The sequence below is a fragment of the Misgurnus anguillicaudatus genome, chromosome 11, assembly GCF_027580225.2.
Source record: "Misgurnus anguillicaudatus chromosome 11, ASM2758022v2, whole genome shotgun sequence".
Lineage (NCBI taxonomy): Eukaryota > Metazoa > Chordata > Actinopteri > Cypriniformes > Cobitidae > Misgurnus > Misgurnus anguillicaudatus.
The window spans coordinates 18625151-18652791 of NC_073347.2; the positions used below are offsets into that span (position 1 = coordinate 18625151).

Sequence of the window (27641 nt, forward strand, 5' to 3'; positions counted from 1 at the left end):
ATATCGTAACCACATTTACGTCAGCCAGCAGGGGGCGCCGTGGGGTCGGTAGTAAGTCGGGTGTGTTCGGCTTTCTCCGCTAACTCCGTGCAGTTGTTTCGTCAGTACGGTGTGTACTGTGATGGTCATCGCCAGACCCTTTAATCACCTCACTGAGATTTGACCACGACCATTACTCTGAATTTCTCAAGTGTCCAGCTTGTAACCTGCCGGAATATACGGATATACAGTTTTTTTAGACAATCCTGACGGTAAGTTGTTAACGTGAAAAGTGTTAACTTGGCTAGGCTAACGCTGTCCGACGAAAGTTTTTAGCTGAATTTTTCATTTTCGCGTAATGTTTAAATTGCATGTCATCGACAGTCGTGGCGTGTTAACTTTTTCGCAATGAGAAAAAGACACTGCTTAAAATATGAAATGCTTATCGTTTGCAGGTTTATTTTAATTGGTTATTTTTTCAGAAGATTTATTTAGAGTGAGCAGCTGACTACGGCGAGATAGCTAACGTTAGTGTGCTATTGCTGTTAGCAAATCAAAATTCACTCAAATTTACTTGCTTACCTGACAATAACAACGATCTTATCAAGATAAGTTAGTTCTGTCTCAATATAAATAAATATTTCTTATGTATAAAACTGTTTTTGTCGAACATTTTTGACGGTTTGTAATAGTCGGAGCAAAGTTTTTAAATCGACACTCACGGAAAGCTAACACAACAACTTTGTACGAATATGACAACTCTTGTGTTAAATTACATCTAAATCTTTCTTTAGTTTTACTTGACTAAGAAACTGCTTAATTTCTTTTTATTGTGCATTGTATGTGATTTTCTATGTTTGGGATTTTCGTCTTGGTCGATTATATATATATTTTACTTCAGGTTGTTTTGATAATGTGTTACAACCACAGTCTATGGTTACAACCACCACTCATTCCAAAAACATTTCCTTAATTCATAACTTATATGCACGCGTGTACTGTATTTAAAAGAATTACGTTCTGCCTTTCATGCTCTGTTTCTCAGAATTACAGAATCTGTGCTGCAAAATATTGTAGTGACTTTGAATAATCCATGTACAGACACCGTCCTAAATTTTGTCTTTTTTAAGCATGCTTTTCTCCCTCTCAGTACAAGGCTGCTTTCAATTTATGGGCTCTTGGGGGAAGGGGTCTATTCAGCTCCTTTACCTTCTCAAGACTTTGAGATCTGGTACACAAGGAGGTCAAAAACCAGATGCTAACATTGCCTGTGAAGCTTTCTGCTTCTAAGGGCCTGGAGTAAGGCTCAGGTTGAGGAACGTGAATTTATTTGAGTAAATTAAAGTTAAATACTCTCAGTATATAGTTGCCAGACAGCTGTACATTCCAGTGCTTGCTCCAGTAACACGGGTCAGTGTCTGGGAGCACTGTGTAATGTGATTAAATGTGTGCTTGCTTGTATATCCCAATATATCTGGGTGAATTATAGAGCATATTAAAGTGTGTTTACTGAAACTGCCAGAGCAATTGTTTATGTTGCTCTGCTTTAAATGGTAATTAATTAGATATTGATATGCAAATGGACGTTTCTTTAAAAAGCAAGACGAGCAGTGCTTTTCCGTGTATTCACATTCATTGCTTTCATTGGAATGTGGGCTGTTCAATTTCATTGGCACATGTTTTTTCCAGCCTATAAATAATGCCAAAATAAAGGCTGCAGTATCATACAACAATAAGCAGATGTGTTTCCTTTGCTTATCTGTTTTTTAAATATATGCCAGGTCCAGATTGAGTTCCCTGGAGCCCTGTGTTTCACTCTCTGCCTCAGTGAGAGGTATCGGATTGCAGTGGGAGTAGGGACGTTGGAGGAGAGGGGGGTATGGACCCGGGAGGGATAAGAGGCAGCATAGATCAGGTTTCACATCCCTGCCTGCGTTCCTCAGGCTGCCCCCACCCCTCTTCCCTGACTCACCCTGGAGACAGGGTGGCTGAGCAGGAGAGGAAAACATACACAGCCACCTCAGACCTGGCCCTGCATGTATCAACCATCTCATATTAAAGGTGCTGATGTATCCCCCCGCACTCCATTTAGTCATCATTCCGATCTTTTCTTGAACACTTCCCGTAGGCTGTGTGTAGTCATCTGTGCTTGTGCTTCCAATTGCTTGTCACTCAGGATGGTAGAAAAGTGAGAGCAATTGATTACTTTCTTTCATTGGTATGATGGCAGTTCTGATAAAGTTAAATAGATAAACCTATGCAGAAGGAGGTTGGTGTAATGCTGTGCCTTTGCTATAAGGAGAGTGGTCTCTGTTTATTCAGTATGCCCCAGCTGTCCTTTAATGGTATTGATCTGCTTTAAATACACTTGGCTATCCGAGTAAATTATTTAGAGTGGCACCGGATAGGGTGAATTCAAAGATGGGTTGAGAGTGCAAAGACGACCAAAATGATTTCTGTGTGGTCTTGTAACAAGTCAGTTTGTTTACTGTAATATTTAGGGTGTCTGTTCAAAAGACTAAGATGATTAAATTATGCATTATGGTATGTTGTGTTTCTCAAAGAATTGCCATCTGATGATCATTATGTGATGCGCAGGCTGTTTTTTTTTATCTGCTGGATGTCAAAACTCTCTTCATAACGGTCCTTTAGTCTTGGTTCCAGCTTAGCAGTTCTGACATTAAATCTGCAGTAGGACTTCTGATCCCACAATACTTTATTGTAGTCATTAAAATTGGTATAATCTGATACAAAATGGGATGTATTTTGACATGGATTGAGCCTTTTTGCTGCTAAAATAAACTTCCAGACAAAGCATTTTAATAACATGCAGCAGTGTGTCATACCAGCAGCACATCATGGATGAGAAAAACAATTTTCAATGCACGAATTAAACTCAGAACATTGACATTTTCATGTTTATTCACATACAGTTTATTATATTGCCTGTTTGTGGGCAGACACATTATATAGAGAAGGAAAACTCTTCATTTAGCTCCAACTTATCTGTACACGACTACAGTATTTACTGTACAGCTCCACTGTTTTTTCTCCTATTGGTAGTTGCCCATGTCCTCATTCAGAGACTAACCTCTTCTCAGTTTTGTTGAGCCACTGGACCGGTTGCTGTCATTCATATAAACTATAATAAAGCAATAAGCCCCTCAAAGCAGTGGGTTACTAGTGCATTTTATAACAGCTAAGGGGCGATGTTAGGCATGACGCGAAGCTGTTATAAAATGCACTGTAACACTACTGCTTCGCGGGGCTTATTGCTTTTATAAAACAGTTACTTCATATGCATAGCAGGATTTCATAAAATAAAACACAAATAAGTTGTAATTATATTAGTACAAATATTACTCTTCTGCCAAACAAAGTAGTTCCTCAGAATCAAGTTTGGCTGCAACAGAGCGCAGTTCTCAAGCAACACAGACACAGCAAAGACACAATGAAAATATGACTATAGTGTTTATTTTCATAAATCAACATTCATCTAATTTATACATTAACATTTATATTGTTCAACTGTTGAAGTGATGATCAGATATGCTTGGAAGCATGCTTAACACTTTCCACGTCAGTGTTTTTATTTTTAATGTTGCCACCCAGTTTTAGTTTAATGCCTCCCAGAAAAATGTTTTTCTTTTAAATAATTTCTCTTTATTGACGAGATGACTCAACAATATTTATTGACATTTATCTGGATATCGCCATTAATTGTGCAATTGTAGAAAATAAAAAATATGATTAAAGACTGTGATGTTTATTTTCATAAATCAGTACGTAGCAACAGTGGTGAAGTGATACTTATGTAAAGTTTTTGTTACTGTCAAACGGTGAACAGGACATTGGATTGAAGAGTTGCATCTATGACTACATGCATTTTGTCCTCCTTGTGTTACAGATTTTTGTGAGACTATGCCAGAATCCAAATGCCATTTGGACATTCAAGCATCTTTACCCGAATGACAGCTGAAGCCAGCCTCGATGCTTACCAAACACTACGCCAACATGCTTCACAGAAATGGATCTTTTTGTACGGTAGGTAAGCCACTGCTAAAGAACGCTAGCATCAATTATTGTGTAGAACTAATAGCAAGAAGTTTTTTAATTATCAAGCAAATATGGTGATTTTAAACTTTAGCCAAGATAAAGAAATACTCATACTCCCTCCATAAGACATAGATGGATTTTGAAAAATGGTTCCCCACGTGTTTGGATCTAAAAAAAATTATTTCAGAGAACTAACATTTACAACATCTGAAGGTAACCGGTCCACCCATTATCACTCACACCTGTGTTGCAGATTTATGCGTTGCAAATGCAGTGTTGTGCAAAATTCAGGATATGTTTCACTATACTGTGAAAAGTGATGATGCAGAGCTATGTATCTAAAATCTTAATGTTAATATAAAAATGGTACAGTGCTGTCCATTTTCAGTCTCCTGAACTCATAAAGTTAATCAAAGAGACAGTAATAGACATTAGGTCTTGTTGTATGAAACAATGAGTTGCTTGAATGAACAAGAATCCAAATTCTCTGAATAATCATACAGATCTTCATGTTATTTCTGGTTTATATCAAACCTTGGAAACCCTGCTTGCTCAGACCCTTTACTAAAATGTGTGAGGCGGGTAATGGACAATTAACTTGCAATAAATTTCAGCTGTTCCGTTAATTTCAGAAAATATGTGGGCTGTTCCATCTCTGTGTTTCATTTTAATTCCAAGAAATGGAAAAAGATATTTGTCTCGTGTGAAAGCAGAGAAATATGATAATATAAAAAGTTTATATTATCAAGCCTTGACATAAAGCCAAGCAACCTGATCAGTATTTTAAATCTTCCATGACATCTTTCAAAGGTGATTTATGTAGTAACCACAGAAATCATAAAGAATATCAGTAACACAATGTTATAATGGTACATACCACCAATAATTCTACAGTAATAAATGTATACAAAGTATTTATATTTCACCTATAATGCATAGAATAGCCTAAGTGTTAACTCTTTCCCCGCCAGCTTTTTTTTAAAGTTGCCAGCCAGCGGCAGAATTTTTTATGATTTTCATAAAAGTTTAATGCCTTCCAGAAAATGTTCTTCTTTAAATATATAAACATACAATATATCAAATGAAAGAACAGCCCCTCTGCTTTTAAACAAAAAAGTTTCATCCTACCTTCATTTGTTCTCTTTAGGCGCTTTTGCATAGTACCTCACGGTTTGGTTTAGTTTGGGTCGGGTCAGCTTACTTTTGGGAGCTTTTCCATTAGGTGCAGTACGTGGTACCCGATACTTCTTTTCGTACCACCTTGGTTGGGGTTCCAAGCGACCCGAGCTGATACCAAACGTGACACGAAAACACTGTAGATCACTGATTGGTCTTAGAGAATCATCACTACCAGCGTCATCGCTATAATGTTAACTTTACCTTTAGTGCTAGCTTGCGCTGTCTCGAGCAAACATGTTGTCATCTTTGCTCTGCTATAAGTTCCCAAACTCCCTTTTAGCGATGAAAAACATCCACATGTTGAGAATCAGGGACACCATACCAGTTGTTTCCAGACTTGCAGTTTGTGGCAGAACATTCGCGACGAGCACGTCAGCATTATATATGCTTAAATGCAACTTCAATGAGGCTCAGCGGACCGCGTCAACTGATGGCACCACGGGTGTTCGAACAGAAGCTGTCATGTGAGACAGAGGTAGTGATAAACGCGATGTGGAAACATCTTTTTGTGGTGGCCAGTTTTAATTTTGTGGCGGACTGAGAAATAAATAAATTTATGGGAATGTACAACGACGCTCTCACTAGTATGATGTCACAGCAGTAGGCAGCGCAAATATAACGACACGCCTATAATCCCTCTCACTGCGAAGTGAGGCTAAACTCGATGGAAAAGCTAACCACGCCAGGTGAGCTGACCCAACCCAAACTAAACCGTGGGGTACTATGCAATGGAAAAGCGCCATTTTATCACCTCTCAAATATGGGTAGGTTTCTTAAAAAATACCAAATTTCGAGCAAAGATAATTGCTTTTTGTGAAGGACTTTTGATAGAGATCAGATTCAAAGCGATCCTCAAAGCATACACAGAGTTAAACTGTTTGCCCTAAGGAAATAATTCTGAGTTTTATAAGTTGGGTAAGAAATACGAATTGCCGGAAAAACTTGTCAATGGCAGGCAAGCGTTTTCTCTTAAGTGACAACTTAAACCGTAACTAAACCCCCGGTCAGAGCGTAACTCCACCCACTGGCAATATTTGAAAAATGCAAGAAAAGTGGGCAGATCCCAATGGAGATAGAGGGGACGAACTATGCTTGTACCAAGTGTGTGGTGAGATCGTAACAAGGGCGTGGTGAGCTTGAACCTGCTTACGTCACGAGTCATTTTTTGGACCCAACATCCAATAGAAAAAATTCAACTGCAGTAGCCACCGTTCAACCTGAAGAGGGCAGCACTCAGACGTTTTTACACCATATATTGTAGTATTGAAACACTTTATATCCAAATGTCAAGAAAACTTACTAAAATCAATGAACAGCACTAATAAAGCATCATTCTTTCATTAACTAAAAAAAGTGGTTTAGGGTTTAGTTACTCTTTAAAGAGACACAAGGCAGCATTTTTATGTTAATAAATCATCTTCGTAAGTCTGTATATGGTTAAATGACTCATTACATGACGAATGAAGACTCTCTCGCCCGCCCCTACCGTCTGTAGGAAGAATACCCCACTTGCAAGTTCGCTGTATCCGACCCGGTGTCCTTCAGTCTCGTCAAGTCTCAGATATAGAAAGCATGTACTCCCAGACACTAGGGGGAGCTAGTAGAGAAATAATACTCAGACTTGCCTTGTGTCCCTTTAACTCGTCAATGGCGGGGAAAGAGTAATATAAAGAGAAAGGCAAAATTTATGAGTTTGTTTTATACTTAGCAATAACCACACAGAAGAATGTAAAAATATATACTTTTAACACAAGCAGCAAATAGCAAATCAAGCACTCAGTATTTGGAAATTGTGTTTATAATGACATAAATTACACAAAACAAAGATCATATCAACTACTTCGATAAGATTGTTTCACTTAGTGTTTTGCAGACAGGCTTTATCAACTTCAGTATGCTAAGCTGAGTTTCATGAATTCTCAGCCAATATGTATTTTTTTAAGAGACTTTGTTTAAGAGTTGGTGTCTCAACCCTTTATCGTTCCAGAGGAATCTGGTTTAAGGTGCTCATATTGCACCCAAGTGCTCCACAGATTAACTTTCATTCTTTGTCTGCAATCGGCCGAAGTATCGGGAAAGATACAGTCTCTTGACTACCTGTCCATGAAGCAACTGCTTCTCAGTGATTGATGTTGTCCCTGGATAAGATATGCTGGAGTTTAGTGAGGAAAAGAGGGTTGAGGAGAGGATGATGGAGAGAAGTTGGTCGTGGGGCTCATCTCAATGAGCTTAAGTATTCTAATGCTAATCCCTCACTGGGATGAGGCGCAAAGCAGCCAAGCAAACAATGGCAGCGGAGCCAGAAAGTCTGCCCTGCAGTCTAGCAGGCCTTGAAAGGCATGTTGGGCATAGCGCCGACACTGAGGGAAGGCGGCCTCAGTATTGGGAGTCCTGCTGTAAGGAGGGGCCCCAGGAGGAACCAGAGATCCAGGCCAAAGCAGAAAGAGAGAGACAGTGAGGCTGGGGGGAGACAAACACCAGACCACTGTGGTTGTTGTGCTGGCTATTGAAGAAGTGATGGTAAAGGCATGATGAGTTTTTTTTCAAAGGTATTTTTTTCTGTTGAATGTAGTCCTACAGTTATAAAGCTGGTTGTTTATCTTCAATGGTCTTTGTCATATTTTGGCAAGATATGGAGTTTTATACCCAAAAAGGCTTTTTTGAGCAGATGTTACCCCACACGCAACTGCTAGAACATTTTTCCACACATAAACAGATGCCTGTATGTTGTGTTGAAGTGTCATTTATGTAGGATTGTTTATGTGAGGAATCCTTTGTACTGCTGACACAAGACAGAAATATATTATTCCTGAAGGCATTAAGAGACATCCAAGATCAAGCATATGATTGACTACATAGGTGTTCCATACAATACTCCCATTCATTCAGCCGCCTTACATAAATTTATGGCGCCACCAAAGCCTTGCAGTGGGCAGAGCTTCAAGAGTGTCTGGTCCAACACTGAAACATAAGGTGTGCATTATAGTGCTTTAAGATCATGATACTTTAAAAGCAATAATAATGATAGATCTATGTTAAAGACTCATAGTAGATGAATTAAAGCGATAGTTCACACAAAAATGTGTGAAAAATTTTCTCACTCTCATGTTGTTACAAACCTGTATAAATTTCTTTGTTCTGAAGAACACGAAGGAAGATATTTTGAGGAATGTTTTTTTACCAAACTCTTCATGAGCCCCATTCACTTTCATAGTATTCTTTTTTCTACTATGGAAGTAAATGGGGCCCATGATCGGTCACAAACATTCCTCAAAATATCTTCCTTTGTGTTCATCAAAGCAAAGAAATGTATACATTTTTGAATAACTATCCCTTTTATGTGAATGTCCTTATATCCTAATATGCTCCCTCCCTTTTCTAACAGGTAACAATTTTGAAACTTTGTATCTTAAAGGATTGGTCCATTTTCTTAAAAACAAAATCCAGATAATTTACTCACCACCATGTCATACAAAATGTTGATGTCTTTCTTTGTTCAGTCAAGAAGAAATTATGTTTTTTGGGAGGAGCGTTCCAGGGTTTTTCTCATTTTGATGGACTTTGGTGGAACCCAACACGTCACGGTTTTAATGCAGTTTAAAATTGCAGTTTCAACGAAGTTTCAAAGGATTCTAAATGATCCCAAATGAGGCATAAGGGTCTTATCTAGCGAAACGATTGTCATTTTTGACAAGAAAAATAAATTATATGCACTTTTAAACCACAAGTTCTCATCTATCTCCGGTCCTGTGACGCGCCAGCGCGACCTCACGCAATACGTCATCACGTCAAGAGGTCACGGATGACGTATGCGAAACTACGCCCCAGTGTTTCCAAGTGTGGAGAAAGAGGACCATTCCGAAGTTGTTGTATGTGGAATGATACTAATTAATGTCTTTGTGTCAGTTTATTGTTTACAATGGTCCACAAATGTGCGTTTTATATATGTAACACGTGACCTTTCCACAGCATTACGCAATTACGGGCGCGTCACAGGACCGGAGATAGATGAAAAGTTGTGGTTTAAAAGTGCATATTTTTTATTTTACTTGTCAAAAATGACAATCGTTTTGCTAGAAAAGACCCTTATGCCTCGTTTGGGATAGTTTAGAGTCCTTTGGAACTGCGATTTTGAACTGCATTAAGGCTGTTACGTGTTGGTGTCCATTAAAGTCCATTAAAATGAGAACAATTTTGGAATGTTTTCCTCAAAAAACATAATTTCTTCTCGACTGAACAAAGAAAGACATCGACGTTTTGGATGACATGGTGGTGAGTAAATTATCTGGATTTTTTTTTTAAGAAAATGGACTAATCCTTTAACAACATATATTTCCTCCTTAAGATAAATAGCTTGAATGTTTCCCTTACTTTTGTAAGTCGTTGTAGATTACAGAGTCTCCTAAATGCCTTAATGCAGTATTGATAAGTGTAATGTTAAAATTATTGTATACTTCTCTCAGGATTGCCACATCTAAGAGGTTTCCTATGTAGATACAAAGTTTTGACTTTATCAAGTTAGGACATGACTTGACTCGCTTAACCATTCAGGATATAAGGATAAGGAGTGAAATTTTCTTTACCTGCAGAATTCCCTTCCATGTATGCCTTTATGCAATAACAAACACCTCTAAACAGCCTCCCCAACTCTTTCCCATGCTGTCAACCTTGAAGCTTGGGTGTTTTGGCTTTCGCCCCATAATTAATTCCTGCTACAACAAAGAAACTGTTCTGTACACACCTTCAAGAGGACTTTGTGTGCTTGACTAATAGGGGTTCTGCATGATTTCTTTATTCCCATGTTTAGCCAAAGGTTTGTAAATTTGAGATGGCTGTTTGTTGTAGGGCATATTATCAGTGTCTTCTAAAGCAGGTCATGGATGTACTTGATCCAGCTGCTTACGTTCCCCTTATCCTGGCAGACACACAATCGCTGCTGCTTGTCTCTGTGTGTAGGTGCCTGCTTAGCTATCTTGTCCTGCTGGGTTGCGGAGGCTGCCTTTATTCCCCTTGTTATCCAGTCAGGGATGTGTGAAAGTGGGGCACAGGTCGGGGCTCTTTGTACCCCTTGGGCAAATCAGAAGTGACAGACACCGGCCCACTCCGCCACTAATTCGTCCCCCCCTCAGGACTTGCTGCGCTCCGGGCCACTAATTGCAGTAAGACGCGCAGGCCTACAAGGGAACAGACACATCATGTTATTAACGCTGGAAGGGGCCAACGCGGGGTAATTACGGAACATCCTTCTTCGAATTATTTGGGCATGTTTCAGCATTCAAGACTAGCGCCGGCCTGACGGGTTGAGGGGTCAAGCCCACAAAAAACCAAGGGGGCAGTGATTTTTAGTGTTGATAGAAAAAAATGTATAAAGGATCAGAAGCAAAGTATGCATTGTGTGCTCAAAAATTTAATGTCTTAATTTCTGTTTTTAATGCTGCATTTGATGATGTAACCATGAAGGTCACATGTTTTCAAATGTATTCTTACGCAATGCAGATTGTGTAATTGTTTGCTTTTATTTGTGACCCTACCTGTGAAAACCCAGCTAAAATAATCTTTTGAGATTTACTGTTTTCTATCATTATGTAAAGAACATTGTGTGGAAAAAAACTTTTAAATTAAGTACCTGTTTAGATTTATCTAGAAAGATTAATGGTCTGTTTCTTTTTTCCAGTGCCGTGGACCCCGTGAGAAGAAATCTCTGAGTTTCTAGTGCCATCCCATCATCTCTCTTCTCCCTGTCCTGGTCATCTCCACAGCCCTTAGAGACGTAATTTTGATCACTCCACCTATCTGTTCGTGTTCGCTTGAACTTTCCGAGCAGAGGCAGACGTCACCACTGATCCCATCCTCACTCCAAAGGTTACAAGAGGGCTGATATAAGATGGCAAGGCTTTTGTCTGTCACGGCAGTTTTGGCTGGAGTCCTAATTGTATTCAGGTTGTGCTCTGGAGGTAAGGGTCTTTTCTTTCAGTAATCCCGCATTTACAGTGGTGTTATCTTAAATTCACACTGAGTAGCTCAACCAATCGCAGTCTTCTTCAAACATCTAATGCCTAGCGTACACCAAAGGATTTTCACAGTCCCAGACTAAAGACCGGCAGTCTTTAGGAATCTAACTGGAGTCTCGGCGCGCTCCCGTTGTCTCGATCGTTAACTGTGAGGTGATAATCTGAAGTCGGCGACCCGATTTATGCCAGTCTTTCTTTAGTCTTTCATATCAAACATGTTTGATATTATCGCAAGTCCCAGCGTAGTCTCATGACGTAAAACAATCAACAACCAATAAAGTCGTTCTCCGGAAACAGGAAGCCATCAGTCACAACAAAGAAACATGTCGACGGACGTGGAAACACAACGAGCGCGAAGTAGGCGAAAATGGACCGTGGATAAAGAGGAGCGCCTTGTCGAGCGGTGGGCAGAGCAAGAGCAGCCGTGTCTTTTTGATGTAAACTGCCATTCATACCACGACAGAGTGGAAAAAGAAAAGAAGTGGAGCGATATTGCCTGTATGTGTTAACATGCTAACTCTACCACTCTATTGAATGGCATAACGTGCTAATGTTTTCTGGTATGTGCTTACATTCTTCACACCGCAAGCGTGAGCAACGCGTAAGCGGCGCGTGTTTTTTTCAGCGCCCATGTTAACAAGTTAAAGCACAAGCACGTACACCGCACGCGTGCGGTCATACATGTGACGCCATAAATGTTATAAATGTGTTTCAAACAGTCATGACTTTGAGCAATGTAAAAGAAAGCAATGAAATATTTAAAAACACCAGAAGACTGTGCTGTCATTCACTCTCTGCCCAGCAAACGAGTTGGGTAGTCATATAGCTTAATACTGTTCAGAGAAACAGATAACGTACATCTATAAATCTAAATCTTATGCTTAAACTGTTGACGGGAAACACGATCGACTGCTTCATGCTTGCTGTCAATCACTGAGTGATTTTTTTTATTTTATTTTAAAAATTAAGATAAACAGATTTAATAATGTGCCAAGGGCTTTTTATGTCTATAATTGTGTATTGTGTCTATATCTGTCATTACACGAACCAGAACAGCACGAAAACAATGTGGGTTAAACAAATCACAGCTATATAAATTACACTGACCGTCAAAAACCGTCTTGAAGAGGTTTTGCTCATTAATGCATATAAAATAAAGTAATGTGAACTTGAGATTTTTATACTGTTATTACAGTTTTTCTCAGTCACTTTGGTACATTTCTCGAATCATACTCACAATTTGCAAAACAGTAAGTGCATTTCTTATAACAACTGCCAGTGAAAGTCTAATAGACATCTAACCATAGCCAAAAAATAGACAATGCAAATACTTTTAGATCATGTAAAAGAAATGAAAGCAAACACCTTGAACACCTGTTGGAATATCATACATCTTCAAGGTATTTTGGCAAAAATGGCATGTAACCAAATTCAAGGTTATTTAGGGTAGAAGTGGGTTACTCATAGCTGGACTATATTGGGTCTATAATTAGCCGTCATTTCAACATCTCAGTTTTTGCTTGCTGGGTACGTTTCTGTCTGTTAGAGAAAGTCAAGATTCACCTGGGAGCAATTTACCAAGTCAGGACAGATTTTTATAAATTTATAAAAAAATATGTTTGACCGGCACAATTATGAGAACTGTATTATGAGAACTTGTTCAATAATTTTGCATGTAAAGACTTATACTATGAACTGATGCCTAAATGTTGTGGGGGGTAAGACTATTCAACAGAGACCCATTATAATACATTTTGATCAACATGACATAAGCAATCGATAATGTAGGAAAAAGCAGAGAATTGTACATAATCATTTGCATGGATGTACCAAAGCATTTGCAACTTGTTCAAAGAAATAAGAAACTGCTTTTTTGATGTGCACAAGTGACACAATGATGTGAGAAATGAACAAGTAGTTTTGAGAATTTCAATTCTGATCTGAGAATTGTACCAAAGCGATTGAGAAAAACTGTAAAATGCACAGTATGCGCTGCAAACGCAGCTGGTTCGAAAGCACAATGGACACGCGCATACATTTTTGTTAAATCACTGCTGAGCATGATGATAAAATGCTAAAATAATCTTGTTGTAGTCTTGTAAATAGTGTCACTACAAGATTCAGTGTTTGTAAAATCTTTAGTCTGAGACTAAAAACTGTGAACCCAAGTCTTTAGATGTGAGCTGATAATCTTATAAAGTCTTTTCTAAATCTTTTCAAAGTCTTTAGGTGTACACAAAGCATAATTCACAGGTGATAGTGACGTCTTGACAGCTGTTTGTTATTAGGGCTTTTCGCACAGCAGGAGCGTTTTCATAGTACCCAAACTATTTGTGGGACTACCCACTTTTTAGTGTGTTCGAACCACAGGACATGGGAACAATTTAGCATTTATAATTATGCATTTGGCAGACATTTTTGTTCATAGCGACTTACAGTGCATTACAAGGTACACATTTTTTATCAGTATATGTTCCCTAGGTTCGAACCCATGGCCTTTTGCGCTGCTAATGCAATGCTCTACCACTGAGCTATACAGGAACACATTTTGTTATTATGGGACCACACTTTTCAGGGACTAAATTAGTTTCCAGGACAACAACAACTTTTATCCTGCATTGTTTACATGGAACGTATAATCATCCGTCATCATTTCCAACAAAGTGTGCATGCAGTGCAGTGGTATTTTATTATGGCAAAGATGTGAAATCTGATCTATTAGTCTTGCATGTAAAATTAGCTCACGTACAGATTATTCACGTTTCACAAACAACTGATAAGTTTAGTCTTTAACAATTTTTTTGTCAAGTCTTCTTAATCCAATACAGCATGTATCGTCTTTCTGTCTTGACCATTTACAGTGGTGGAGAGCGGGACACAACCTAACGCTTTTTGGCTTTGGCTCGGTCATTCACAAAATATTTGAGTTTGATTAATTGTATTTTTGCACAGGCGACGCGCACATCTCTGTTGCAGGTGAACATTTGAAGTTTGTTTCTGGTGCTTGGGATTCTTGGGCAGTTGCACCGGGCGTGACAGGAGTGCAAACCATAGGTCTGTTTAATTTTAGCGGGCGGGGGATTGGTTGTGGCACTTGCTAGGAGTTGGGTTTGCAGGTAGGTGTTTCGATACTATTTTGTCTGTGTACTTGAGGTGGATATTGTTTGTATGTCTGTCTATGGTGGACGGGTATCCACACTGTGTTCATTCATCCAGCACTTTTCTAATCATAGTTCAATTATAAATGTATACAAATGTCTAAATATGTGCAAAAAAGCAGCACAATTATGACAAAAAAAATTTTTTATATGTGACCCAGTTTGTAATAACATACTACAGTTTCAAAAATCAAATTCTGAAATAATGAGCATCGAGGTCTGATTTTGGCCGTTCGTTTCATTGTGATTTCAATATTTTACATGACCTTATTCGGTCAATGTTGGGGATGTTAATAAAAATAATTTTTGATAAAGCAGTCACGTAATGTGTAATGTTGGCGGCCAGCAATCATTTGTGTGTGGCCTGTTTGGGACAACAGCAAGAATTGCGCTAACCCCGCTGCGTGAAGGTGTTTTCAAGCCCACCAAGAGGGGTTGCTAAGAGCTGCAGACATATTTCAAAACGATGCTATCTTTTAGTCAACAAGGCACTGATTAATATGACATAGCATTGGATTTGGTATCTTATACACCCAACTTAGAAACTAAAAAAACATATGATGAAGGATTGACTTGCATGCCGCCGGGGCACTCGTTCATTAGTGGCTCTCTGGAAAAACATTATACATTTCCAATAATTTGCGGTCGATCGTCTTTTGGCAGCGTGAAAAAAATACCGGAAAAACAAAATGCTCAAGCTTGTGCAACAATGTCCGTGTTATAACTAACCCTGCGTTAGTTTTTACCCCCCGAACCTCTACATGACGATTTGGTGAGAATATAAAGGTATTTGCAAATGTGTATTATAGAAACGAAAGCTTATTGTTTGGGCAGATTGCTCTCTGGATGCTTTCTATATCCCCAATCCCTGCGTGAATTCTGCTACCATTTGCGCTGATTTCAGATCGGCCATCGGTACGAATGGTACCTCACTAAGTACTTCATTTCAAGAGTCCCGACTGGCGCTGCGAATGCAACTAGGAAAATGGTACTGGGGAATATTTAGTTTTCGGGAAATGGCCCCAGTACTCCTCCTTGTAAATTACTACCCGAACTAAGCGTTCCGAACGCCCCTAATAAGACACAGGTGGATTTTTGTGTTTAGTATTTGAAGCTATTGTAGTCAAGCTTTTTAGTCGACCATAGCCACTACTTCATTTCTTGAATGTTTCTAAGTTAAAACTACAACTGAACACACATTGATTGTTGTTTTGAAAATTACGTTCGCTTGAATTGCACTCATGTTTTTTATTCTCAATGGCCTTCCTTTGATGTGATTCAGAATACATAAAAGCAGAAGTCAGATGTACCCTGTTGAATGTTTCCATATGTTTAATAATATGATGTTTACTGATGTCAATGAAAACTGATACTTTTTTTGTAATAAAAAGTGCCCTCTATGAGCAGAATGAAATTGCTCTGTTTGCTGCTGTAAAGGTCACTTATGAACAGTCATTGAGCTGTGAAGGCAAATAGCAACAGTTGATAACTTAGAAATCGTTTTTCGAGCACACAATGAAAGATATTTATAGGTTAAAACTGGCTAGTGCTTTATATTAGTGCACATGTTGTCTTTATTTTTTAACCCTTATTTATGTAAAAAGAGACTGCTTTGTGCTGATGGCCAGATCATAACCTGATACCTCTGTTTGTTAACTCATGCCACAGAGTTCAAAAGACATCTATGTGGTAGTGACTCAGTCTTTAACCATGAGCCTCTCAGAGGACCCCACTAAAGGAAGCTGTTGAAGTGATTGTTGCTGCTCTCTCTTCCTTTTTTAGCACATTAACCATTTCCTATTTGGCACTCTCACAATTGCTAGTGGGTACAAACCATTCCATACACCGGAAATACTTGAACTCGTTTGTGTCGTTGATCTTCCGATATAAATCCCAAATAAGTGTATACAGATTTTAGATATTGCAGTGGGCTTGTTTGCTGTCCCGTTGACCAAAGAGTTGATTGTGATTTTCTAGCTGCTTTTTAATCATTTAGATTTTGTTAATATTAAAACAGAGCACTTATGCTTAATATTATATTTTTAAATATTTTAATCTTTTGCATTAGTATGTTAACTCAAAATTTCTATTACAGGCCTTTTAGGGTCCTTCATGTGATGCTGTTGAATGAGTTGGTCGAGAGAAGGCGAGGTCTTGTAACTTGCCTAGTAGTCAGCTTTCGAACAGCTCAGTTTTCCATTGGAGTTCATATTATATCAAACACCAGTCTTAATGTCCTTGTGGATGTATTTTTGTACAGATGCAGCAGAATAGTAGGAGGTGGTTGAAACCAGAGCCTCAGCGTGAACATTTGACTTCTCACTGCACGGTTGTTTCTCCCAGTGTCGGAGTTGTGTAACTGCTAGTTAAATACCTCTACAGTACAACTTTTTTACCTTGCTCATCAGATACAGCCATGAGATGTAATTTCAGGCAGGTGTCTGAATCTCTGAAACTTAATCGTAAAGATAGAGAGGTGACATTGGTGACTGAAAGCCATCAGTAGTCTCCACTGTCCAAAGTGCTTTTTTTGTTTTGTTTTTTTTGAGCGACTGTAGGCCTGAATTAAACGGTGAATAGATGAAACACTCCTCCTAGGGGAGAAAAGGCATGTTTCAAATGCAGGCCCTCATTTTTCCTGTCTTTCACTAAGGGTATCAAGTGGATGAAAGTGCCTAAATATACCCCAAAATGGTAAATTTAAAATAGGAGTCGTAATGGACTCATATTGTTGCACATACTTAGAGGACAAGTTTGGTATTTTACACTTAAAGCCCTGTTTTCAGATTGTTTATGATGAAATAGAACGATTTTCACTGGAGTTTGGCCATATGATGCTGGCCCGAGAATTTTTTGGTTTCTGTTGTATCACCCCACCACCTCTACAATGGGTGTATAGGTGCACTGGAACAATCCTTCCTAAAATGCATTAAACTTTCGTTACAAAGACGTGAAACTCAGCGAGTAGTCAGGGGTGTTCACTGATATGCTCACACAAAAATTGCTGCAAAAGATTCTTTCCAACAGGTGTTTTAGCATTCGTTGTAAACTTGTGGACCCATTTTTCCAAACACCTTGCACCCGTACATTCTTCCGTTGAGAGCTTGAATAATAGACACTCCAGCCCAGTGGGTGGCGATAATCCACCTTTGCCAATTGCAAGAATACAAACAATGTTCCCGGCGCGGAGTAATACTGTACCTCATAGCACATCTAATACAAGTCAATGAAGTTGGACAAAAACTACGATAAAACCTGTTGGAAAGCATCTTTTGTAGCGATTTTTGTGTGAACATATCAGTGAACACCCCTGACCACTCGGTGAGTTTCATGTCTTTGTAAATGAAAGTTTAATGTATTTTAGGAAGAATTGTTCCAGTGCACCTATGCAGCCATTGTAGAGGTGGGGGGTAATACAACAAACACCCGAAAATTCTCGGGCCACATCATATGTCCAGATTTCAGTCAAAACCGTTATCATAAAAATCTGAAAACAGGGCTTTAAGTGTAAAATACAGAACTTGTCCTTTAAATATTTCCTCGTTTCATCCCGACACTTCGCTCGTTCTCTCTGTGATCTGCCTTAAATCTAAAGTATTTATTTACATGATCTGCACATCTTTAATGATTTTGTGGATTTCAGTGACCTCACATAAGCGCTCGTCACGTCTTTTTGTTGCGTTTATGAAAAGTTTCCAACTGACGACCTGTTAAACAGCGCATCAGTTCCAGGTAAACCCAGTTCTGCGGTGGTGACTTTTTTTATATTTTAGAACCAACTTGGTACCGAAGACGTGGGACTTTTGACAAAATGAATCATCCTAGGATTCGCAAGCAATACATTGATTATCAGTGAGCCGTAGCAGAGTCCTGCACGGGTCCATTTTTGGAGACCCGTGTCCGTCCGTACCCGCAAAGTTCAGCACCAGATCCGACCCGTCACCCGTGATAATATCAAAATTAAATCCGCACCCGCCCGGACCCGTTAATATTTGGCCCGTTACCCGACGCGTACCCGCATAAATCAAACACGCTAAAATCATTCCAATTTAAGTGCTTTAATTTAAATTTATTTTTTATCTCTTACCTCTCTCAACATCACAACAGCGTCATGAATAGGCTAATGAAACAGGCCAAAGTGTGCTCTGTTTTGTGCCATTTAAGTAGCCTATCGGCACAAATGGAACCTGATAACTATACAGAAATAGACATATTAATAAAAAAACAAGAAAAAAGAACAACCTACCTACACAACCCCTGCTGTGCTCCTAAGTATCGTCTCGAAATGCTTTCTAAGAGAAGACGTTCAGCTTCCGGCTATCAACAGCAAAACTTTATGCCAGAGTCCTGCAACGCTCGCTCCAACTAGGCTACGAGAAGAATCAACAAACTGGTCGCGCACTGTTGTAGTGGTGGTGACGTGATGGGTCAAATGTCATATGTTCCGCGTGTAATGGTAATTAAGCCGGCGGTCAGCGTTTTTTCCGCGCTCGGCGCTGAGGGTCGAGAGTTGAAAGAGATTAAAGTTTGGGTGAAATGCTCCGCTCGTCAATGTCAGTTGTCAGTTGTCACACGGCCGTCCAATCACAGTGGAGGAAGGGCGGGACAAGTATCACAACAACCAACCGGCTCACAGCTTAAGTATCACAGCTAAAAAGCGCTTGGCTGAAAAAACAGCCATGTTTCAAAGTTTGGTGTGCACATCCTTAGACATACAAATTTTGCACATATTTTCATTTGCACTACTACCCGCCCGCGCGGAGTTAATTATCCGCTCGCGGCCCCGCCCGTGAATTTTAGGAATGTCACAATCCACCCGTTGGAGACACTTTTATGCGGGTACCCGACTCGTTGCAGGACTCTGAGCCGTAGTACTATCATGAGCAACGTATCGTGAGGTACCCTGTGATTCCCACCCGTAGTGCGTGTATTGTGCATGTGTACTATTCTGCTGACTCAATTTTTGTTCTTCGCTCCTTACGAGGACCCTTACGTATGCTTAAAAACAGGAATATACTTCTAACTTAACTTGCATCAGAATTAGGCACATTTGTGAATGTGGAGGCTCTTATAGGACCCTATGCCACATCAATCATCAATAACATCCAGTCACAGGCCAGACAATGGACAGAGATATTCTCTGGACAGTCAGTAGGACTACTTTGCTGCTAAATTATCTTGCTCTTTCTGAGGTTGCTATGAAGTAATAAAGGTTTCCAAACAGTTATTACTGGCTTTAAATAAATGAGAGCAGTAGAATAGTAAGGGAGAGGGATCTGGGTTCATGTTTGGACCTTTGCCCACTTTGATCCCGGTCCAGCCTTCTTACGCTAAATTTCCATGCTGTGGTCATGAAGTGGGACTGTCTCTCTAAGCCTGGGCTTAAGGCCACACAACCTCTTACGTCTGCTTTACGAGTGGCTCATTTACAGAAATGACCTCATTTAATCCCCTGTGAGTTGTTGAATGAGATTAAGTCTAGACGTTATAATATTATTTTAGAGTTGATTTTTATAGTTTAACAAATGACATGATACAATGAGTTTGATCAGCTTCGTAAGAAAGATACAGAATCTGTCCACACCCTGAATAAGAGACCACTTGAGAGAGCACTTGGGAAGGATGAGTGTGGAGTTTAGTTTGCGGTCTGGAATTGTGCTAATAGACTGTTGTCACACTTTTTGACCTCCACATTAATAATCTTATTCTTTCACCTCATATTTGGCCTTTAATACATACTGAAACACAGTACTGTATGTTTTGAAATTTCATTATGTAAGTAGGAGTGTGCACGGCAAAAACGCAGGGTTAGTTGGAAATGCAAATGATTGGAAATGTATAATGTTTTTGATGAACGAGTTGTTGATGGGCGAGTGTTTTGGTGGCATGTGGGTGGATTTTTTCATCATATGTTTTTTTTTTTCGGTTTCTAAGTTGGGTGTGCAAAATATCAAATCCAATGCTATGTCATATTAATCAGTATCTTGTTGACTAAAACATAGCATCATTTTGAAATATGTCTGCAGCTCTTGGCAACTTTTTTGGTGGGCTTGAAAATATTTTGACCCAGCGGGGTTAATTGTAACGCTGTGTTACAACTAACCCCTCAGCACTTACGACCGCTAACGTTAGCGCGGTTCTTGCCTTTGTTTTGGGTGGGCTGCACATGAATGATTGCTGGCTGCCAACAAAATAAATATGCCTGTCTTATCAAAAAATTGTGTCAAATTTATTTTTGTTCATATCTTTGGTGTTGATTGAGTGGGGTCACATCAAGATTGAGATCATAATGAGATGAATGGCTAAAATCAGACTTTGATGCTCATTATCTCAAAATTTGATTTTGAAACTGTAGTATGATTATTACAGACTGGGTCACATATATAAGGAGTGTTTTGTCGTAGTTGTGCTGCTTTTTCTCACATATTTGGACATTTGTATCCATTTATAATTGAACTATTGTTAGAAAAGGGCTGCAGGAATGAATACAGTGTGGATACCTGTCTATTATAGACAGATGTATAAACAATATCCACTTCAAGTAGACAAAATAGTATTAAAATATTTGCCTGCAAACTTAATTTTTAGCAAGTGTTACAACTAATCCCCTGCCTGTTACAATGAACCCCACCTATGGGGTAAGTTGTAACGTTTGCACTTCTGTCACGTTTAGTGTAATTGTCCAAGAATGATAAGTGATAGAAACAAACTTCAAATGTTCATTTGTAGCAGAGATGTGTGTGTTGCTTGTGTAAAAATATAAATAATCAAACTCAATATACTAAAATTATTTATTTATTATACCAAAACTAAAAAATTCATATTGTGATCAATGAAAGAGTGTACATGGCTTTGGAACAATTCTTGGTTCATAAATTTTTGGTTTATTTTCATTCATTGGTAGTGCGAAATGTTGTGTTTTGCCAGACAGTGTATAACTTAAATGCACTTTTATGCTCATCCAAAGTTGCTTTGGAAGAAATGCATCTGCCTTATGCATAAACATAGATGTCATTTCTTAACCATGCTGACAGATTGATTGAATAATTGCATGAATGATTCAAACCAATAACCCAGACGTTTGAGTCTTTTTCTATGAAACATTCGTTAAAAGAATCAGCTTAAGAGTTTCAAACCACATATTTTTCTCATTTGTGATGTGTGTGTGAGTGAGAGTAGTACATTACATTTTAGTGTATGTGTCTCATAGTCCAGCCATTGATTTATAAACTGAGGAGGAACAGAAGCTTCTTTATCTTGTCCAGCTCTCTATTTAATCACTGCATCCTAATAGAATTAGTCCAGGAACAGAGTCCGGTTTAATTGTGAGATCGGCAGCGTACATAGAGACAGAATAAGACAAGCTGGTAATGGGATCTGAGTATAGAATGTAGCTGATAAAGAGAGCGCCATGTCGCCTGGCTCCCAATCTCTAAACTGCTGCTTTGTGAGTGATTAGCTGTTTTACTGACATGTCTGAACTGGAAAGTCGGTAGAGTCATGCTCAGTGGAAAGCATCTACAGCAGAACTTACGCAGATACAAGCACCGAGGCACAGTGGCTAACACGTCACACCTCTTTATTGCATGTGTATGCATATGTCTGTATATCTAAACATGCACACTTAAACAAAAACAAAACAATTATGATCATCTTGCAACCTTTGCATCTGAGTTTCTGGAATCTTAAATGTGTTAACACCTGCTGCTCAGTTTGTGTCTGGCATTGATTGTTCCTCAGTTATCTCTTATAGCAGGTCAGAATCCTGATCATGTGCTGCAGGGCACTGGAGTCAAGCCTGGATCAGACTCCAGAAGACCGGGAGATGATTCGACTGTGGCACCAGAAGATGCTGCACGGTTCCTCAGCTGCTATTGCTCAGGACACTGCCCTGATGATGCCAAAAACAGCACGTGCGAGTATGTGTCAAATACTATGTCTTTTGCCTCTTTGTTTAGCGAGTGTGTGCTTTCTTATGAAGTTCTTGTCTTTGCTACATTACAGGACAAATGGGCAGTGCTTCGCTATTATTGAAGAAGATGAAAATGGAGATGTAATCCTAAGCTCAGGCTGTATGAAATACGAGGGCTCTCATTTTCAGTGCAAAGTATGACTTTTTTTAAAAATGGGGGCATATCATAAAAATCTGACTTTTTCCATGTTTAAGTGCCATAACTTGGTTCCCAGTGCTTCCATCAACCCAGAAAATGTGCAAAAGACCAACCCAGTAAGCTACCCTTGGTAAACCATTCTCTGCAAGCATGCGAAAAAATAGGTCATTGAAATTTATCTCCTCCCCCTGTGATGTCAGAAGGGGACAATACCACCCCTTAATCCAACCACGACACTGCCATTTAGTGCAGAGATCAGCTCATTTGCATTTTAAAGGACACACCCAAAAACGGCACATTTTTGCTCACAAAGTGGCAATTTTAACATGTTATAATAAATGATCTAGATGATATTTATAGCTAAAACTTTACATATGTACTCTGGGGACACCAAAGATTTATTTGACATCTTAAAGTCTTGTGAAATGTCCCCTTTAATTCTATTCCTTCATGCCATTTTACAATATATTATATTTCATAAATTTTGCTTTGTTGAATAATAAAACTACAGTACAGACATCTATGGTTGTTTCACAGGATTCACAGTTTGCACAGACTCGTCGAACAATTGAATGCTGCCAGTTTGACTTTTGTAATCGAGACCTAAAGCCAGAGTTACCGGATCGACTGTCAGGTGCGCTTTAATGTTTTTTAGCGGTTTTGTTGGGGACAAGCATTCAGCCACCCTATGACCTGAAGATTTAACTTTTGTTTACCTGTTGTCTTTGCAGATCCACCAGACCCTCACTGGCTGGCCTTTCTCATTTCAGTAACTGTGTGCTGCTGCACCCTCATCTGCGTCACTGTCATCTGTTATTACAGGTGAGATCACCACCTCGCCAAATCAGAAAAACACACTGAAGCTCTTACACATAATGGCTTCTTTTCACATGCCCACATTTCCAAATCAGTGAACTGTGACCGCACCACTGCTGTGTACTTACTGTACTTTCGAAAATGCATGCCACCCACATCATGGCTTATTGTTGTCAAAAAGAAAACACATTATCCACTGCTACAGGGAGCAAGATTTTTTTCTGTTTTACTAAACTGAACTAAAAGCATTTTGCTGATATAAATTGAGCTAGGATTGATCTTGTTGAAGTTATGCTTAATTAATAAGAGTTTTTTTTGCTTTTACCGATTTTAGGTATAAGTGGCAGACAGAGAGGCAGCGCTACCACAGAGACCTGGAGCAAGATGAGGCTTTTATCCCAGCAGGAGGATCGCTGAAAGATCTCATCAACCAATCTCAAAGCTCAGGCAGTGGTTCCGGGCTCCCTCTGCTGGTAAGCTGAGAAATGCAGTCAGTAGCACCTCAAAGCATTAACATTAAACTACTCATGTTTACCTTTTACATTTACACTCCACAGGTACAGCGCACCATTGCAAAGCAAATCCAGACAGTGCATCTCATCGGTAAAGGTCGATATGGAGAGGTGTGGCTGGGTCGATGGAGGGGTGAGAAAGTAGCAGTGAAAGTGTTTTTCACTCGAGAGGAGGCCAGCTGGTTCAGAGAGACTGAGATCTACCAGACCGTGCTCATGAGACACGAGAACATACTAGGTAAATGTGTATTATACTGCTGAAAGTTTGGTAAAGTAACTTACGGTATGCTTGTAGATAAACTACATCGCCAAAGGCTAGCACAATAGGAGAAGTCTTACTAGTGAAAGCTTTCTGAATCCCTCCCAATGACCATGATTTTGAAATTAGATATTTAACAAGCATATAATGTTTGAGTATCCTTAAAGGGGTCATATTATGAGATTTGTTAAAAGATGTAAAATAAGTATTTGGGTGTCCCCGGAGTGAAGTTTTAGTTCAAAATACTCCACAGAAAATGTATTCTAGTATGTTAAAATTGCCAGTTTGTAGACCTGAGCAAAACTGTTTTTAGGTGTGTCCTTTAAATTGAAAATGAGCTGATGAAATGCAAATACTGATCGCACTGATAGTGATTTGTTGGAATTGAAACTCAATTGTGCTGTCAATTATTTTTCTCTCTCTCTCTTTCTCTCTGCACTGAATGGCATTGTGCAGATTAAGGGGCGATTCACATTTCACGTCTTTAGCGCGCTCAAGTTTGTTATTTGAAATGTTGGTGCACGGTATGCGTGCTCATAATGGAAGCGACACACGCCTTTTTTCCAGGTGCATCCGCATCGCATCGAGTTAAATGATTAATCCATTTTCTTAAAAAAATCTAAATAATTTATTTACCACCATGTCATCCAAAATGTTGATGTCTTTCTTTGTTCAGTCAAGAAGAAATTATGTTTTTTGATTTTTCTAATTTTAATGGACTTTAATGGACCCCAGCATGTAACAGTTTTAATGCAATTTAAAATTGCAGTTTCAACTGAGTTTAATAGGACTCTAAACGATCCCAAACGAGGAATAAGGGTCTTATCTAGCGAAACGATTGTCATTTTTGACAAGAAAAATAAAAAATATGCACTTTTAAACCACAACTTCTCGGTCATGTGACGCACCAGTGCGACCTCACGCAATACGTCATCACATCAAGAGGTCACGGATGACGTATGCAAAGCTACGCCCCAGTGTTTACAAGTGTGGAGAAAGAGGACCGTTCCGACGTTGTTGTATGTGGAATGATACTAATTAATGTCTTCGTGTCAGTTTATTGTTTAAAATGGTCCGCAAATGTGCTTTTTATATATGTAACCTGTGACCTTTCCATGGCATTACGCAATTCATGAGGTAGCGCTGGTGCGTCACAGGACCGGAGGTAGACGAGAGTTGTGGTTTAAAAGTGCATTTTTAAATCAATCGTTTCGCTAGATAAAACCCATATGCCTCATTTGGGATCATTTAGAGTCCTTTGAAACTGCAGTTTCAACCTTGAATTTCTTCTCGTCTGAACCAAGAAAGACATCAACATTTTGGATGACATGGTGGTGAGTAAATTATCTGGATTTTTATTTTTAAGAAAATGGACTAATCCTTTAAATACATCTCAACTTTTCAGAATGCCGCAAGTGCACCGCAGGTCATGTGACAAGAACCAACCGTTTTAGACGCGAAATGTGAACCGCCCCTAAGGGGCGATATTATTGTAATTGGCTACCTACCTCACAAAACGGTTGAAATCTGAACACATTTTTCACATGCTTGCAAAGAATGTCTTACCCAAACAAAACTATTGGGTTGATCTTTTTCACATTTTCTAGGTTGATATAATTGGGTCCCCAGTGCTTCTATCACTTAAATATGGAAAAAGTCTTTACGCTATGACCCCTTTAAATTTTGGCCATGGAGTATACTACTGTTTATTGAACACTAACTCTAAAAAGTTAAACATCTATGCTATTTCTACTTGTAAATGTGGCTTTACATATAGTGCTTATTTTTGGCCGTCGAGGCAAAATGTACAATTCTCATTTCAAAGTTTTACATTTTAAAGAGTTTACATCACTGTAGATTTCTAATGTGTTTTAATTCCATGCTGTTGTTTTTTGTTGTTTTCCCTTTCTTTGTTTAAGGCTTCATTGCGGCTGATATAAATGGCACTGGAGCTTCCACGCAACTCTACTTGATAACAGATTATCATGACAACGGCTCTTTGTATGATTATTTAAAGTTCACCACTCTGGATACACAAGCTCTGCTGAAACTGGCCTACTCTGCAGCCTGTGGCCTGTGTCACCTGCACACAGAGATCAACGGCACACAGGGAAAACCTGCCATCGCTCACAGAGATCTGAAGAGCAAGAACATCCTCGTGAAGAAAAACGGCACCTGTTGTATCGCTGACTTGGGCCTAGCTGTGAAATTTAACAGGTGCTTTATCATTTTGCATTTAGTTTTAGTGCCTTACAAATGTAAAGGTTGTGCTAGTTTCTGTGCTGAACTGCGTTTGTTTTAGTGACACAAATGAAGTGGACATCCCTCTTAGTACGCGTATGGGGACCCGCCGCTACATGGCTCCAGAAGTCCTGGACGAGACTTTAAATAAAAACCACTTCTTGGCATACATCATGGCTGACATGTACAGCTATGGGCTGGTTATATGGGAAATGGCCAGACGCTGTGTGACTCGAGGTATACAAATCCCATTCATAAATGCACTCTAAATATGTCTGTTATATATAGAAACGTCTTGCTATATATTTTCATTTCATTTAAATAAACCGTAATTACATTCACTGGTTGTTTCCCAGGTATTGTTGAAGAGTATCAGCTACCCTATTATGAAATGGTACCATCAGACCCATCATATGACGATATGCTGCAGGTCGTGTGTATCAGAGGATTGCGGCCAACTGTATCCGTTAGATGGAACAGTGATGAGGTGAGCGATAACAGACAATGTCTGCTCAACAGATGGCACTTTAGTAAATATCTAAGGATATACTTTAGATTTTCATAAATTAATAAGATTTTGTCTCTCTAGTGCTTGAGGGCGATGTTGAAGCTGATGTCAGAATGCTGGGCCCACAATCCTGCATCCCGACTGACCATCCTGAGAGTCAAGAAGAGTTTAGCAAAAATGGTGGAATCTCAAGACATTAAAATCTGATCCGTCTTTGTGAGAAGACAAACTGGGTGATTTTATTTCATCTTTGGCTTCACAGCTCACGCCTGTGTAAAATACAACATCCTCTTTTCCCCTCCGGCTTGGGGATCAGATGCGGTGTCGTTGTTGCTTTCTATGAAAGCTGTATCATTGTAGACTTGGATCAGAGGATTACTGCAACAGACAAAAAAGTGGGATTTTCTGAAGGACTCACTCACTGCCCTAGAGAAAATACAAAGCTAAGTGTTGTTGTTGTTTTTTTGCATTTGTTGTGCATTTAAGTGTCTTTAGATTTTGGGATAAACCTCCTGCCATATAAATGAAATAATATTGTCTTTTTATGGAATCTCTGTAAAGCATACTGTGATTTAATGTATATATGTTTTAGTAATAGATCCAAAACATTATATAATCACCATAACCTCTTCCAGTTAACAACAGATCGCTCGCTACAAGTTGCTGCCTGGCATGTGCAGCATTTAAAATCATAACCTTACAAATGCTTGCCATGAACTCTTGAAAAAAATTTATTTCATTATTAACCCCCCTAAAAAGTTAAAAATTAATACATGCATGTCGTGTTTGTGCAGTGTTATTTTGTCCACAC

The 27641-nt window shown here is 39.1% G+C and overlaps 1 protein-coding gene across 1 annotated transcript; it reads left to right on the plus strand.

Moving 5' to 3' along the window:
* Nucleotides 1–59: 59 nt before the first annotated feature.
* bmpr1aa (bone morphogenetic protein receptor, type IAa) lies at nucleotides 60–27410 on the plus strand. Its single transcript, XM_055169681.2, has 13 exons — nucleotides 60–251; nucleotides 3887–4023; nucleotides 10889–11168; nucleotides 22137–22302; nucleotides 22388–22490; nucleotides 23032–23128; nucleotides 23226–23316; nucleotides 23645–23783; nucleotides 23868–24060; nucleotides 26001–26298; nucleotides 26384–26559; nucleotides 26679–26809; nucleotides 26912–27410. The coding sequence occupies exons 3-13, from the start codon at nucleotides 11099–11101 to the stop codon at nucleotides 27035–27037; spliced, it is 1590 nt and encodes a 529-aa protein (XP_055025656.1). The 5' UTR covers nucleotides 60–251; nucleotides 3887–4023; nucleotides 10889–11098; the 3' UTR covers nucleotides 27038–27410.
* The last annotated feature ends 231 nt before the right edge of the window (nucleotides 27411–27641 follow it).

What these genes read in the sequence shown, in the direction of transcription:
- bmpr1aa (XM_055169681.2), top strand. Translation starts at nt 11,099, where the DNA reads ATGGCAAGGCTTTTGTCTGTCACGGCAGTTTTGGCTGGAGTCCTAATT. An exon ending in ATTCAGGTTGTGCTCTGGAG is followed by an intron (nt 11,169 to 22,136) that starts GTAAGGGTCTTT and finishes TATCTCTTATAG; the next exon opens with CAGGTCAGAATCCTGATCAT. An exon ending in GTTCCGGGCTCCCTCTGCTG is followed by an intron (nt 23,784 to 23,867) that starts GTAAGCTGAGAA and finishes TACACTCCACAG; the next exon opens with GTACAGCGCACCATTGCAAA.